This window comes from Sturnira hondurensis, unplaced genomic scaffold (assembly GCF_014824575.4).
Source record: "Sturnira hondurensis isolate 20B ecotype Veracruz unplaced genomic scaffold, ASM1482457v3 Scaffold0015509, whole genome shotgun sequence".
Classification (NCBI taxonomy): domain Eukaryota; kingdom Metazoa; phylum Chordata; class Mammalia; order Chiroptera; family Phyllostomidae; genus Sturnira; species Sturnira hondurensis.
The window spans coordinates 7,765,375-7,779,763 of NW_028088140.1; the positions used below are offsets into that span (position 1 = coordinate 7,765,375).

The window sequence follows — 14,389 nt, forward strand, 5'->3', positions numbered from 1 at the left end:
ACCACAGGGTTCTAGAATGTACATAAACCCACCCACACATGAATCAGCACCAGAAGGGCCCAGTTTGCCTGGGGGGAAGTCGAGGAAGTGACTGAAATCTGGCAGAGAACAGAGCAAGCGGTATTGTTCCCTCTCAGACCCTTGCCCCACATACCCTCTCACAACGCAGTGACAGGAGTTACCCTGCCTGGGTGAATACCTAAGGCTCCGCCCCTCACTACCCAACTGGCACATCAAGACAAAAAAAAATTTGCCCAAATGAAAGAACGGATCAAAGCTCCAAAAAAAAAAAAAAAAATACAACTAAGCGATGAAGAGATAGCCAACCTATCAAGATTCACAGTTCAAAACACTGGTAATCAGATGCTCACAGAGTTGTTGAATTTGCTTGCAAATTATATGGGAAAAAATGAAGGCTAAGCTAAGTGAAATAAAAGAAAATGTACAAAGAACCAATAGTGGTGGGAAGAAAACTGGGACTCAAATCAACAGTGCGGACCAGAAGAAAGAAAGAAACATCCAACCAGAAAAGAATAAAGAAACAAGAATTCAAAAAACCCGAGAAGAGGCTTAGGAACCTCCAGGACATGTTTAACTGTTCCAACATCCGAATTATAGGGGTACCAGAAGGAGAAGAGGAAAAGCAACAAGTGGAAAACTTATTTGAACAAATAATAAAGGAGAATTTCCCCAGTCTGGCAAAGGAAAGAGACATCCAGGAAGTCCAGGAAGCTCAGAGTTCCAAAGAAGTTGGACCCAAGGAGGAACACAGGAAGGCACTATGGTTACATTACCCAAGATGAAAATGAAGGAGAGAATCCTAGAAGCAGCAAGAGAAAAGGAGAAAGTTAGCTACAAAGGAGTTCCCATAAGACTGTCAGCCGATTTCTCAAAAGAAACCATACAGGCAAAAAGGGGCTGGAAAGAAGTATTTCAAGTCATAAAAGGCAAGGACCTACATCCAAGATTACTCTATCCAGCAAAGCTCTCATTTAGAAAGGAAGAGCAGATAAAGTGCTTCTCAGGTAAGGTCAAGTTAAAGGAGTTCATCATAAGATGAACTTATTATGCAAAATGTTAAAGGTATTTATCTAAGAAAAAGAAGATAAAAATATGAACTGTAAAATGACTGCAAACAACCATTAACAACCATACCAAAAACAAAAACAAAAGCAAACTAAGCAAATAACTAGAACAGGATCAGAACCACAGAAATGGAGTGGGAGGGGAGAGAGGAGGTAAAGGTACAGAGAATTAATAGCATAGATGGTAGGTAGAAAATAGACAGGGGGAGGTTAGGAATAGTATGGGAAACGTAGAAGCCAAAGAACTTATATGTACAACCCATGGACATGAACTAAAGGAGGGGTAATGTGGATGGGAGGGGGCGTGCAGGGCGGAGGGGAATGAAGAGGGGAAAATGGGACAACTGTAATAGCATAATCAATAAAATATATCTAAAAAATAAATAAATACAAACAATCAATGCAGATCAGACACACAGTAACAAAATAATAACTAATAGCTAAATTTACAAAGCTCTTACCAGGTGCTTCATATTGTTGTAAATGCTTAATAACTATTATCTTACTTAATGTTATCTTTACTGGCACTTCACAGACTAGAAACCAAGGCTCAGAGTGGTTGAGTGACTAGCCCAAAGAGCCGAATAAGAAGATTAAAAGCAGCCCAGTGAGATAAGAGAAAAATTTTTTAAAAAATGGTATACAGAAACCAAATGCAAAAAAGAGATGGCAGAATACAATAGCCACCTTTACACTCAAGGACTATGTTCAAAGACCTACAGTGGATATGGGAAACCACAGACAGTACCAAACCCTGCATGAACTACTGTTTTGTTTTTTCCTATATATACATAGCATTTCATTTACTGGAGGCACTTTATGGCTGCTCTCTGGCGTATCCTCACCACCAGCATTACTACTCTTGTTCTCTGGGGACAGTATTAAGTAAAATAAGGGTCACTTTGAACACAAGTACTGCAATACCCTGACATTCAATCTGATAACTGAGATAGCTAATGAGTGGGTAGCTTTACAGCATGAATACGCTGGACAAAGAGATGATTCACAGTGACAGGACGGAGTAGGGTGGCATGAGATCTCATCTGCTACTCAAAATGATGTGAAATTTAAAACTTATGAATTGTTTACTTCTGGAATTTTCCACTTACTATTTTCAGACTGCAGTCAACCAGGGTAAGCAACACCGTGGAAAGGGAAACTACAGATAAGGGGCAGGTTCTACTGGAGTTAACTCTATCAAAAGATGCTGACAAGTGAAGTAGCATGACAACAGAGAGCCAAATGGTCTGGAAAATGTTGGTTGTAAATGGCCTTAACAAGAGTAATTTTATTGAAACAGTGAGAATGAAAGCCTGCATGGAGCAGGCAAAAGAAAGAATGTGAAGCAAGGAAGTGGTAGGAGAAGTACTGATAATCTTTTGAAGATATGATATAAACAGACAAAGAAAAAGAGGACTAGAGTAATATGCAGATAAGCAAGACATTTTTTAAAATAAATGAGATATTAAAACATTAATAAGCTGAAGGAAATGACCTAGTAGAGGAGAAAAATTAATGACTCAAGAGAGGGAATGAATAGATAAGAGAGGAGGGGATCGAATGCAAGGCAAAGGAACTGGCCTTAGATCACAGCAGAAGGAGCTCATCTGGAGGAAAGGCAGAGAATTATCAAGGGTCAGTTACTAGATTTTTATAGTGGAAAAAAGAGATTTCTCTCATCTGATTCCTTTGATTTCTCTGGAAAGCAAACAATGAGACCTAAAGCAATTGTCTCCAAACATATTTGCTTGCATACCATAGTATTTTTAAGCATTTACTTATAAAGTACATATATGTTCTATGTACTACCAATATTACACACATTACAAAACATGTATTAAAACACTTAAAACAGTGTACAGAGTTTGAATGACACTGTTAGCTATTGTTATTACTACAGAAAATGTTTTTAAAAGTTCTAATACTATATTTTAGTATTGCATTATTCTTGCAAAACCCACTTTGGAGACCACTGGTCTAAAGCTCTGCTTGACTTTCAAAGGCCCATATTATTTAAGCCCATGTAACATATTCACCTTCCTTTCCTACTACTCCAGATCTATAGGTTGTCATTTCACTGCCTCCTAAGTACTTCATGATTACACTCTCATGCCCCTGCCTTTCCAGTGAGAGGGCAATGTCCAACCTCTCTGACTTTCAAGATCATAACAACCCTCACAAAATCAGTGGAAGAACTGCAGTTCTTCACTGGTCTTCTAGTCTTCCCTCACAGCTTCAAATGATGCCAATAATTCCCTTTTCTGATTTCCTATGTTATGTAATAGTCTGTCCACATTTCACTTTATATTCTTGTTTTACATAATTCTATTCTATAGTATTTTGATTATGTTACACACTAGACTTGCCTCTCGAGGTAAAGCTTTATGATTAAGAGCACACAATATGGTGTTGAAAAAAGTAAGTTAAAGAAAACACAATTACAAATATATCTAAAACTGTGATCAGCAGATAGCAGGTACTATGAATTTTAAAAATACAACTCTTGGAGGTTTGTGGGTGTTTGTGAAGGGTAGGAAGGTGAAAGAAGGACGATGAAGTGTAACTGGATTCAATTTCCTTTGCTTTTCTAGCCTCTCTTACAGAGTGGAAGAGCAGTATGTTTTCAAACTGAGGACCATGATAGTAGACCTAATAAGATTAGAAGGTTAAATGAACAACGCTTACACAAATATTAATATCCTTTACTTCTCTTCCCTTTCCTTTCTACCAAGCTCGAGTATTCTCTCTCCAAGCATCCCTTGCTTCCCGAGTCCCAAGTACCTCGGCCTAACACTCTCCACATCTATAGAGGTGCTTCTGATTTAGAGTGCTTTTATAAACACTACTTCATTAATCTTTTCAGAAACTCCCTGACATTGTGGTATTATCATTTCCAATGTGACACGAAAACTCTTGAGACTGATTAAGGGTTTGCACAAGGTCATAAAGTCGATCTATGAACAATCTTCTCCCCACTGCCTTTTTATTCCCTCCCTTTCAGATTCCTCTCCCCGGCTCCCGACCCCCACATAAATATTTCTCAGAACCCCAAACCCTCACAACCCTATGGGAAAGCTGATTCTCTTGCTCCCTTACACGTCCCACACTTTCTCCTCTTCCCTTCCCGTTGCTCACGTTCTCTCAGTGCAGACCCTTTCCCAAGGGCACATTTTAATATGTGAGTCGGAAAAGCGTTAAAGAGAAACTACCGAGGCAGGTCCAGCCCTAGAAAAACTAAGGTGTCCAGAGAGTCAGCGTGACCACTACGGCGCCACTCCCAAAACTTTCGACCCTCGACTTGGAACCCCAACCTGTAACCTATACTACCAGTGACACTTACGTGACATTGGCAGAGCCCGGACAACTCGCTGGTGAACGGCGGCCGCCATCTTCTCCCACAATCCCCCACCGCCAGTGTTCCGACTAACTACGGCTACGAGGCAGGGTCAAAAGACTCTCCCTGAGAGTCTGCGCAGGCGCTAAGCGAGAAGCAAATGGAAGGGTCGGAAACTAGAGCGTGATAGTGGCCTGGAAAAAGAGAGCAAATCGGAAGGGTGCGCGTTCCTGAAGGAAAAGGGTAGTAAAAAGAAAAGAATTCTCGACCTTACAGGAAAGACTGTAAAGACCGTCTGTCACCGAGGAACTAGAAGGTCAACCAGTAACTGACTCAAGGGCATACAAAATGGCAGAACCCGAGCTCACCGTTTCTGCCTCTGTTTATAATTTCGGGAAAATATCAGAGAAGGAAGCCCTGAGGAGACTAGGGGAAGGTGGAGGCGTGGCCCCTGAACTCCGGACGTTCTTAAAGGAGATAACTAGGGTCCAGGGGAGAGGTCGTACAAAGAAGAAGTGGGGCGGGGATGCAAAGACAAAGGGAGAGAAATAAAAATGAGGATATGCACGTCGAATTCACCAAATAATACTCTCTATTCTCTCCTCGAAGCCACTGTTTCTTACTCTTCTCTTTTTCCGGGCATGCTGACTCAGATGTCTGCATCAGCTCAGGTCTGCTGTATGGAAACCTCAGAGAAGACTTCTTTGACATCTTATCCAAGGTGGTCATCATTCCAACTGTCTTTTATTACTATTTATTTATCAAAGCACTTATCACCACCTGACATATAAGCCCAGGGATTCTTAACCTAGAGTGTGATTCACGAGTGAACTTCAGGAAGTCTATGAAGTTCCCGAAATGTTATGTAAAATTTAGTAGACATATATGGTATCTGCACACTTTTCTAGGAAGAAACTCAAGACGGTTGTCTCTGGAGCAATGACTTTTTGTTTTGTTTTGCTTTGCTTTGCTTTGGTTTTGTTTGTTTATTTTAACTGTGGACTCCTTTAATAATCTGCATGATTTTAGAGCCTGAGGAAATTCCAGAAAGATTAGACAAAGCACTTGCGGTTTTAAATAGGTTATTCTGTTCAACTTTTAAGGTCCCTGAGTAGGAGCTGGCAACCAGCAACCTATCCTGGGACATGTACCTTGGGCTTATTAGAAAACGAACGAATTTAGAGGACCTTTCTAGACTTGGTCATTCTTCCATGCTTTGTTGTTTCAGGGAGAAATGGGTGTGCATGCTGGGATCGACAAAAGACCTGTAGTGAGTAGATTGTGAGTTATTAAGCCTGTTGACTCCACTCCACCCCACCCCCACTTGTTTACTGAAGTGTCACCTACCAAGCTGAATTAGAAGAGAAAACTGAAGAAATTTCATCAGAGAAACTAATGCTGTGCTGTCTCCTATTTCTTGGTCGTGAAATTTGAAATTTGGTAACATTTGATAACATTGGTAACTTGAAATTTGGTAACATTTGATTCTGGGGTAAATATAAGTAACATACGTTCCTAGTTTTAATAAATTGATAGACCCCTATTAACAGCAACCTCCTATCACTTATGTAACATCCCCAGGTATATTTTACATCTCCAAGTCAAACACTGCCCTGTGTACTAAATACTAGTTTCAAGGTAACATGATATAGTTGAAAGAGCATTGACTTAAAATTTAGAATATTAGATCCCAGTTTTAGTTCTATCAGTTATTAGTTGTAATCTGAGCAAGATTCTACATCTAACAGGGAAATTAATACTTGCCCTCTTACCTCAAAATGTTATGAGGATCAGATAACAATGATATGTAAGTGCTTTGTCAACTGCAAAGTGCTATATGTGTATATATGTAGCTCTATTCAGGTACCTCTGAAGTATCAAAATCACAGAATGTTAGAACCGAAAGGGATTGTAGGAGATCAGCATGCCCAACTTCTTTATTTTAAAGATGAAGAAACTGAGACTGAATATAAAAGACCATCGATAAATAATCTGTTAAAGAAACCCTGTAATAAATCAGTCACTTTTGAATTTGTTAACAACTTTAATTCTTATTTTAAGGGCCTTGGTTGGCCTTCATTAGAGATTTTTTTTTGATTCATGGAAACTATGGATCAGCCCTATGTTTAATCACTAAGTAAGAGTACTAAAGGTAACATTTCCAAAGAGAATGTACTACTAATAAAGTCCTCCTCAAAACTAAAAATTGCCAACCAAATGCCTCTTGGTCTGATTTATTCCAGTACAGTTGGAGGTGGAGGTATTGCAGAGGGTGTGTGAGTGCTACTGTATCTCTGATGAATTCTCTGATATAATTCATCTAAGATGAATTATAAACCAGAGATGGTCACTTGAAGCAAAATGTCTCAAAATTTATTTTTTTTACAAAAGGTAAAATGTTTATAATGAAAAAGAGTCTAAACTGGATCCCACAGAGTAATTCCATGGGCTTTGCATAAAAATGTTAGTAGACCCCCCCAATCCTTTTCATTCTTATTCTCTGCATCTATTTGGATTTGTAAATACATCATACTTACTGTATTGTTTTAAGAGGAAATCTTTTGGCAAAATTTTCCCCTCCCATATTTCCTACCTAAATTAGACACTCAAAGAAGAAAATTAATTAGGAGAAAGTGAACCCAGTTCTTCCAAACTAAGCATCAGAGTCTTGTAGTATACCTTCACCCCCTCCTCCTGTCCTTTGATGACACGATTTCTGGTAGCCTCACCACTGTTGCTATAGAGACAGTGATATCACCAGTTGTGATTCTGATGTCACTCACCAGTCCTAACAAGGGGCAGGTACATGGAAGGCTGGAGGAGGAAACAAGATCTTGAGCTGAGCAAGAACATCCCAGCATCTTCATTGACTTTAAAAGTGTGTTCTAGAGTCTTCTGTAGTCACTATTCCAGTACTACAAAGGTAGGATACCCCACTGGACTGATAAAACAGCTCATTTTCTGATCCTTGTAGTTACAAGGGAGAATTCATTGACAAGTGATGGGTCTCGCTGCCCAGCCCATTTTAATTTTACATGACTCTTCTGGAAATACACGAACTTCTCCCTTGGCATATTGTAGCTAAACCTACCATCTTTGCTGAAGTTTTTACTTTGTTGCAGGTTGACCAGACTGCCCATCCTTTTGGGGATGTGCCTGGTTCTTACTCCCTGCCTCTTAGTTTTACAATGAGACTGGAAGCTCAGCTCCCTGCTGACTTTTCCTCTTCTTTGTGTGGCTGTTCCAAAAGTTTTCTTCTTTCTAGGCTCTGATAGCAAAACCAGACTGGTATAGCTCTGAATCCCAGTTCTCATCCTTTCATCCTCTTGCTATTGTTTCCGAAGCCTTGACTAAATAACAGAACTGGGAAATAGCAAGATATATAGATAACCATGTTGACAAAGTGTCTCTCCCAATAGGGCCTAGAGGAAGGAGCTATTACTAGGGGAGAGTGAAAATCTCTCCACAGGCAAGTTTAACAGTGAATAGTACAATTGAGAGAGAGATACACACACACACACACACTTCTAATCCTTATTTAAACAAATCCAATTGAAGCAGATTTCAACAACCTAATTTGTTGGGTGTCTAACAACATGACAAACTCTTAGGGAATGAGAGAGAAAAAGAGAATTTATATAATAGAATCCATTATTTCTTTAATAAAACCCAATTAAATTTCAAAACTTGATCACATATGTATCAACTTTACAAAAACTTCATGTATTTTGCCTGTAATTTCAGATTTTCTATGAATTTAGGAACTTTGAGTAAACAGGAGCCTCTTGCTTATGAGGAACATAGGAGAAAATGTTTTGAGATAGAGCTAAGGTTTGGGGCACAGCAACTATAACCACATCCCTATGTTGTTTATGCCCTTCCTGGCTGACACAATCATTTGCACTCCTCAATTATTGTTGAAGTAATAATTACACTGTTATTTTTAATGAACATTAAGCTCAGTCCTTTAATTGGCTGGAGGATCCTTCTCTTGGCCATAGAAAAATTTTATATTTTCCAGGATGGTAACCTGCAGATCTGTAATATTTAAAAAAATGTATCAACTGGTTTTAATATTCCCCTCTCTGGGCCTCTGTTTCCTAAATGAGGAAGTGAGAGGTAAATTTATCTTTATACTGTACGTAGTTAGCTTTCTTTTCTCATCAAATTTAATAGATAACACACAGCAACCTTTTTTATTTTCCACCCTAACTCAAGGACATTATTCACCAACTTTGAAATTAAGAAATGTATGTATCCATTCATTGGCCAAATTAAACTCTTCAGATTGTGTTTCCTCTTTTCCATTTCCTTATGGAAAATGTATACAGATTTAGAAGTTTAAATGTCATTTTCATATTTGATTACATACACACACACACACACACACACACACACACACTATTATCCAGGATAACTTAGGAAGCTTAAAGTTTAAAACAAGCTTAGTGGATGCAAATAAATATGTAGGAGACATAGAAAAATAGAATAAAGGTTAAAAGTGTTAGGACATATGTAAGTGAAAGTGTTTGCTGGCTATATATGACTAGTTACTATACTTTCTGTTTATGAAAGAAGTACAAGAGCACTTCTGAGATGTTTATTTACTAGTATTACTGGAATAGGAAAGTGTGTTAATAAATTACTGGGTATTTATATCTTAAATCTCCAGGGTGAAATTATCCCTAAGAGGAGTCAAGCTTCAAGAAAACCCAGTTGTATGGCTTACCACCATAGCAAACTTGCACATTTTTCTTTGTTCTCATGTTTTCCAATTTAAGAAAGAAAAATTGAGCTACCTGGAATTAGAAATATTTGTATTTGTATGCATTCTTTCTGCACACAATTACAAAACACCAATTTCAAGATACCAGCTATTATGAGGGATACCAAGATGGATTAAAAAAAATGCATCTGCCCTCTTAAAGCCAGCCATCTAATAAAGGAGATGAAATATATGATATATGTGAACAATTAAAATGCTAAGATAATATAAAAATTAAAACAATATTTGATGGAAACTTTGATAATGGAACAATCACACTCAATTTGGTATTTAGAAAATATTTCATGATGGATAAGATTTGACCTGGACTATGAAGCAAGGTGGGATTTAGAGGGATTTTTTAGGGGGCTGGAAGTATATTCCAAGAGAGTACAACACTCTGATGTCTCCTATTTGAATGTCTTAGTAGAGATAATATATGGAAGACAATTGATCTGAAAGCTCATTACGACATTATTAATTCCCTTGTATAGCATGAGGATGTATATTTCTCTCAAGTTCTTAAAGGAATACTTATTAAGTGTTTTGAGATCCATGAATTCAGGGTACTTATTCTCCATTCTGGCTACTTCTCTACTGCCTTCCTTTTTAAGCAAGTGTGAAGTTAGGCTAAAACCTTTCAGTTTCCTCATTGTTAAATAAGCCTATATATAAATGATTTGAAAGTGGAAAATAATCATTTCAGAAATGACTGGCCAGAAGATGAAACCCCTTTTTCATCTGGAAACCAACTGACTGCACCAAGAATAAGATCTGGACTTTAAATTAGATGTCATCTTCTGATTATCCCTTATGTACTACATGTGAAAAGTAATGAATCCAAGTCATTATTTAGTAATAAGAGCAATAGGGTTCATATGTAAAAGTAGTAATCTTTGTGTTTTTCCATTACAGATTCCTTATATTACATGGCAGGAGGAGTGGGTAAACTTAGAGATAGTAAAGTCAACAACAAATTAATTAAGAGCTTTCTCCATATTGCAGAATCCATCCTCAGTAAGAGTAAGTGATCACATGATTTACTTTTGGGGTTTAATTTTCATCCTTTTGCATTGTGATATATAGCTTAAATAAGTCAGTAGGTACTATTGATGTAGTCATTTTCTGTTAGAAGTCATTTATTAAGATGAAACATAAACATTAGTTAAGAGACTTGCATGTCAACATTCCAGGACAGTCCATTTCCAAGACTTCTCATCCTTTGGCCAAGTAGTAGTACCATCCATTTCTTACTTTATAATAATGATTCAGGCATAAGAATATTTACATTTAATAGTAAGCTTCTAAGAGACAATATGAGGTTTAACTTTATAGACATTAATAGCTCCTCATTGGAGTTAAAAATAACATTAGAAAAGATAACAAAAAAAGGTTATAAACTTCAGAAAAAATTTTTAAAGAAAAGAACATATAATTATCTTTCAGGAGCTAGCTATCTGTCTCAGAGAGGATCTCCACCATAAGCCCAAACCCAGAGATTCTCAATTCTAGATGTGTGTTAGAATTGCCCACAGAGCTTTTAAGAAATTCAATGCCTAAGTTCTCCTACCCTAAAACATCAAAATAAGATTTTCTGTGGGGCGATATCTCAGATTCAGTATTTTTGAAACAGCTTTCTGGGTGATTCTAATCATGGTGGAGAAACTATTTCTTACCCATGGAATCCTATTACAGTGTCAGAAAGAGTAAAGGAAACTGTTTTCTGGGCTCAGTAATCTGAGCCAGTGATTGGGGTGTTAAAGACAGGTTCAGATCCTGTGGGAACAGCACAAAGTTCAATGTCACTATGAAAAATAGGAAAAGCTTTTGGACTTTATTTTAGCAGAGTTTCAGTGTATTTGTTAGAATCAAAACATGAATATATGTGTATGTTTCACAAAAATGTTGGGGGATTTTGGGGAAGGAAAAATTGGCCATCTTATTCTGTCTTGCTTATTGAAAAAACATAGATCTAAGCAACATTTATAGTGAAGGGCGCTATCAGTGTGGAAGTCTAGTGATGGAAGTGTGGCATGGAAAAGGGGAAAAGAGAAGCTTCTCATGCCTATAGATTATTAGTGGGAAAATATCATAGTAATTAGTCATGTTCCCAAGGACTAGCAAATAAGATACTGTGGAAGATGGATGAGAATAATGCCAAAGGAGTATTTTGAATAAGGGCTGTGATGCTTGCTTGTGAAGTGAGAGGGCAAAAGCGTAAGGGATAAGCAGTTCTTTCAAGAAAAATGGCTACAAATGACAGAGGTATATGGTAGCAGCAAGAGGGAGGCTTGCGGTGCAAAGAGACAACTACAATGAATGTCAGCTTTCTGACTTAGAAGACCAGATTGATGTTGGTGTCATTACAGAAATTAAAGAATAGAGAAAAGTGTTAGGACAGTTATAAAAGAATCAGTATCAGCAAGGGTATTGCTGCCTCCACCTACAGATGCCCATTGGGTGGTGCATATGACATCTTTCTTCTGCCATTCAGAAGTTTGGCTGAACCAGTGAGACAGAATTTCTCCAGGATCCTTGGCTAATTGGAGGAGAGATTGATCTAAGGAAGAACTACTAGATTTACTGCTAATAAAAGTAAGTTAGTGGTGTACAAATTAATTAAAAACAAACTGTATATTACTTTACAAAATAGTTGGTGGGGCGAAAACAGGCAGCAAGAAGTAAATTAACTTTATTTTGATCATGTTGAACTTTGACCATCTACTGAAAATCCAAGATGTGGAAGGTCTGTCAAACAAGGACACGAGGAGCAGGACATGGCTGCTTAGGTTCTTTCATGAGTAAATGTATATTATTAAGCACCTCTTAATAGCCCAGGCACTGGCTTTAGCAAAAGAGGTATAAAAAATCTTTCTGCAGTTGGGAGCTAAGGATGAAGGTATTCAGAGTTAGATGAGTTTGAAGTAGCTCTTGGGATAGGTTTCTATTGAAAGCATAGATCCTATTTTTCACACCTCAACTATTCACCTTTTTATCCTTACTTTTATACAACTTGCCCTTCTGATGACCATTTTTTTTCTAGCTCCAGATGTCGGACAGGGTTAACTGGTTACAAAGCCAAAATGGGGTATGCAAAGTTGATGTCTATTCACCTGGAGACAATCAGCCCCAAGACTGGAAAACGGTAAGCTGTCAACCTCCTTGCAAATACTGGGTTAGCAATATGTGGAGAGTCATTAAGAGTAGCCTCATTTTCTCCATCCCACCAGCCACCTATTTTTGAAGACTGACTGCTTTTTTTTCAGGACAAAAAAAATGCATCTATAATATTTGGCATACATTCCTATAATAAGGTATTTATTAGGAGAAATATGCTATAATTAATGAAAAATATTACAACTGTAAAAGTTTATTCATAAAAAGTATTTCTGAAATGTAGGCTGTCTCAAAATTGTCAGAACTTAAAACTCTCATTTAAGTAATATTGTCATTCTGTCTTCATTTTTCAAGAAACATTTATTAAATACTTACTAATATCAGGCACTTAAGTCAGGATCCAGTCAGAAGATGGAAACCACACCAGTACTTTAATGTTAAGAAACTTTATTAACAGTGGTTACCCAACTTAACTATGAAAAGCTGTAAAGAGGACTCTCAGAGTTCTAGAGTAGGAAATGCGAAAGCAGTTACTATGCCTAGGCTGAGAGACCGTTAACAAGGAAGAAACAAAGAATCCACAAAAGTTCCCTCTTTCTCAACCAAAAGCTGCTTAAGATCTCTGTGGACAGAGTGTGGTTGCCAGAGGAACACACAGCCTGCTGCTTCTGGAGATGCGTGTCAGAGGGTATAGATGGATACCCTCTGCTATGACCAGAGTATCCCTGCAATGCCTTTTATTAACAAAGCCAGAGGCCAAGAAAGAAATGTTTAATGGGTCCAGTTCCAGTGTCACAAAGCAAGACAAAGAAGGATTAAGTTGAAGTTGAGAGACAATAATGGATAAACTGGTGCTGACTCTTAGGCTCACATATATAAGAATAGATAGAATTCTCTCCCTGTAAGGATTTCATAAACTAGTAGAATCTCTATTGTAATCCTTATCCTTAGTATCAAACACTTATTTGCATGCACATGACCCATCTTCTGTTTGTCCAAAATGTATTTAGTCTATATAGCCTAAGAGATAAAACATTTACATATCTATGTAAGACATTAAGACATATAGATAATAAATATCCGTTTACTATACAGTAAGGGCCAATCAAATGTACTTCTACTAGATCTTTTATTTACCTTTGCTTTTATTTAGAAAAACAAAAGATAGATGAGTTTCAAATATTAAATCAAATTAACAGAAATTTCTTCATGTTTTAGTAAGTGAGAAGCACTCCGAGGAATGAAAAAAATAACAAAACAATTTCTGCTCTCATAGACTTTACCATTAATTTGAGAAAATAAAGAATATACATGAAAATTTAAATGTAATTTAAAACCTCTAAGTAACTGGCAGACACTAACTATAAGAAATCTATGATAATGCACCAAAAGGATTTTCTGGATAATAATTGCAATAGGTGTTTCAAGAACAGATTATTTCAAAGTGGGAGATAGGACAAATTTTATAAGTATGTTTAGTTGAGCTAGAAGTGAAGAAGAATGAGATAGAAGATATTTACAGCATGGGCCAAAAGTAGATTTATGGTTGTGAGTGTACAAAACACAGTTTAATCTTGTATTATTATTTTTTAATTATTGTATTATTTTCCATAAGAACAACTGTAAACCTACTTTTGCCCCACTCTGTATGTTAACTTAAAACTAAGTTACTGAAACAAATGATGACTGAGGAAACAAAATTAAACCCCTTAACCCCTTTTGTATTCTTTGTTAAGACATGACAATTTTCACTGGCCTTAGTTAAGAAAGACTCAGAAATCATTTGACAGCCACCTTCCCCAAGTGCTCAGGTTATTACTGCATGAGAAGAGAGGTAAAGGTTGCCAGATATCTAAGGGGCTTGGAAGATATGGATGTTGGGTTGCACTGGTAGAAAAATGAAGGAGGTTCATCTGTCAGTCAGTCACTATAACTTCATCAACCATTTTTGCAAAATTCTTCTGGATCAAGTAGATTAATAGACATAGGGTACACACATTTTAGGTTTAAAAAACCCAGACAATAAAAATCTATAAACACAGCAAGCTAAGACAACTCTTTATACTCCATCGAAAAGCTCTATACCAT

The 14,389-nt window shown here is 37.2% G+C and overlaps 2 protein-coding genes across 3 annotated transcripts in view; one reads left to right on the plus strand and one right to left on the minus strand.

Annotated features, from left to right (window-relative positions):
- NDUFA9 (NADH:ubiquinone oxidoreductase subunit A9) overlaps positions 1 to 4,531 on the minus strand; it is a 38,757-nt gene extending 34,226 nt beyond the window's left edge. Inside the window, exon 1 of the mRNA XM_037064696.1 lies at positions 4,426 to 4,531. Within this exon, the coding sequence (XP_036920591.1) occupies positions 4,426 to 4,474 (49 nt within the window). The 5' untranslated portion in view covers positions 4,475 to 4,531. The remainder of the gene's footprint in view (positions 1 to 4,425) is intronic.
- Positions 4,532 to 4,552: 21 nt separating this feature from the next.
- Positions 4,553 to 14,389, plus strand: part of AKAP3 (A-kinase anchoring protein 3) — a 41,615-nt gene continuing 31,778 nt past the window's right edge. Inside the window, exons 1-3 of one of the 2 annotated variants that reach the window (XM_037064694.1) lie at positions 4,553 to 5,140; positions 10,100 to 10,207; positions 12,228 to 12,329. In XM_037064694.1, the coding sequence (XP_036920589.1) occupies positions 12,234 to 12,329 (96 nt within the window). In that variant the 5' untranslated portion in view covers positions 4,553 to 5,140; positions 10,100 to 10,207; positions 12,228 to 12,233. Of the gene's footprint in view, positions 5,141 to 10,099; positions 10,208 to 11,703; positions 11,780 to 12,227; positions 12,330 to 14,389 lie in introns of those variants that run through there. The other variant, XM_037064695.1, reaches the window with a different exon arrangement.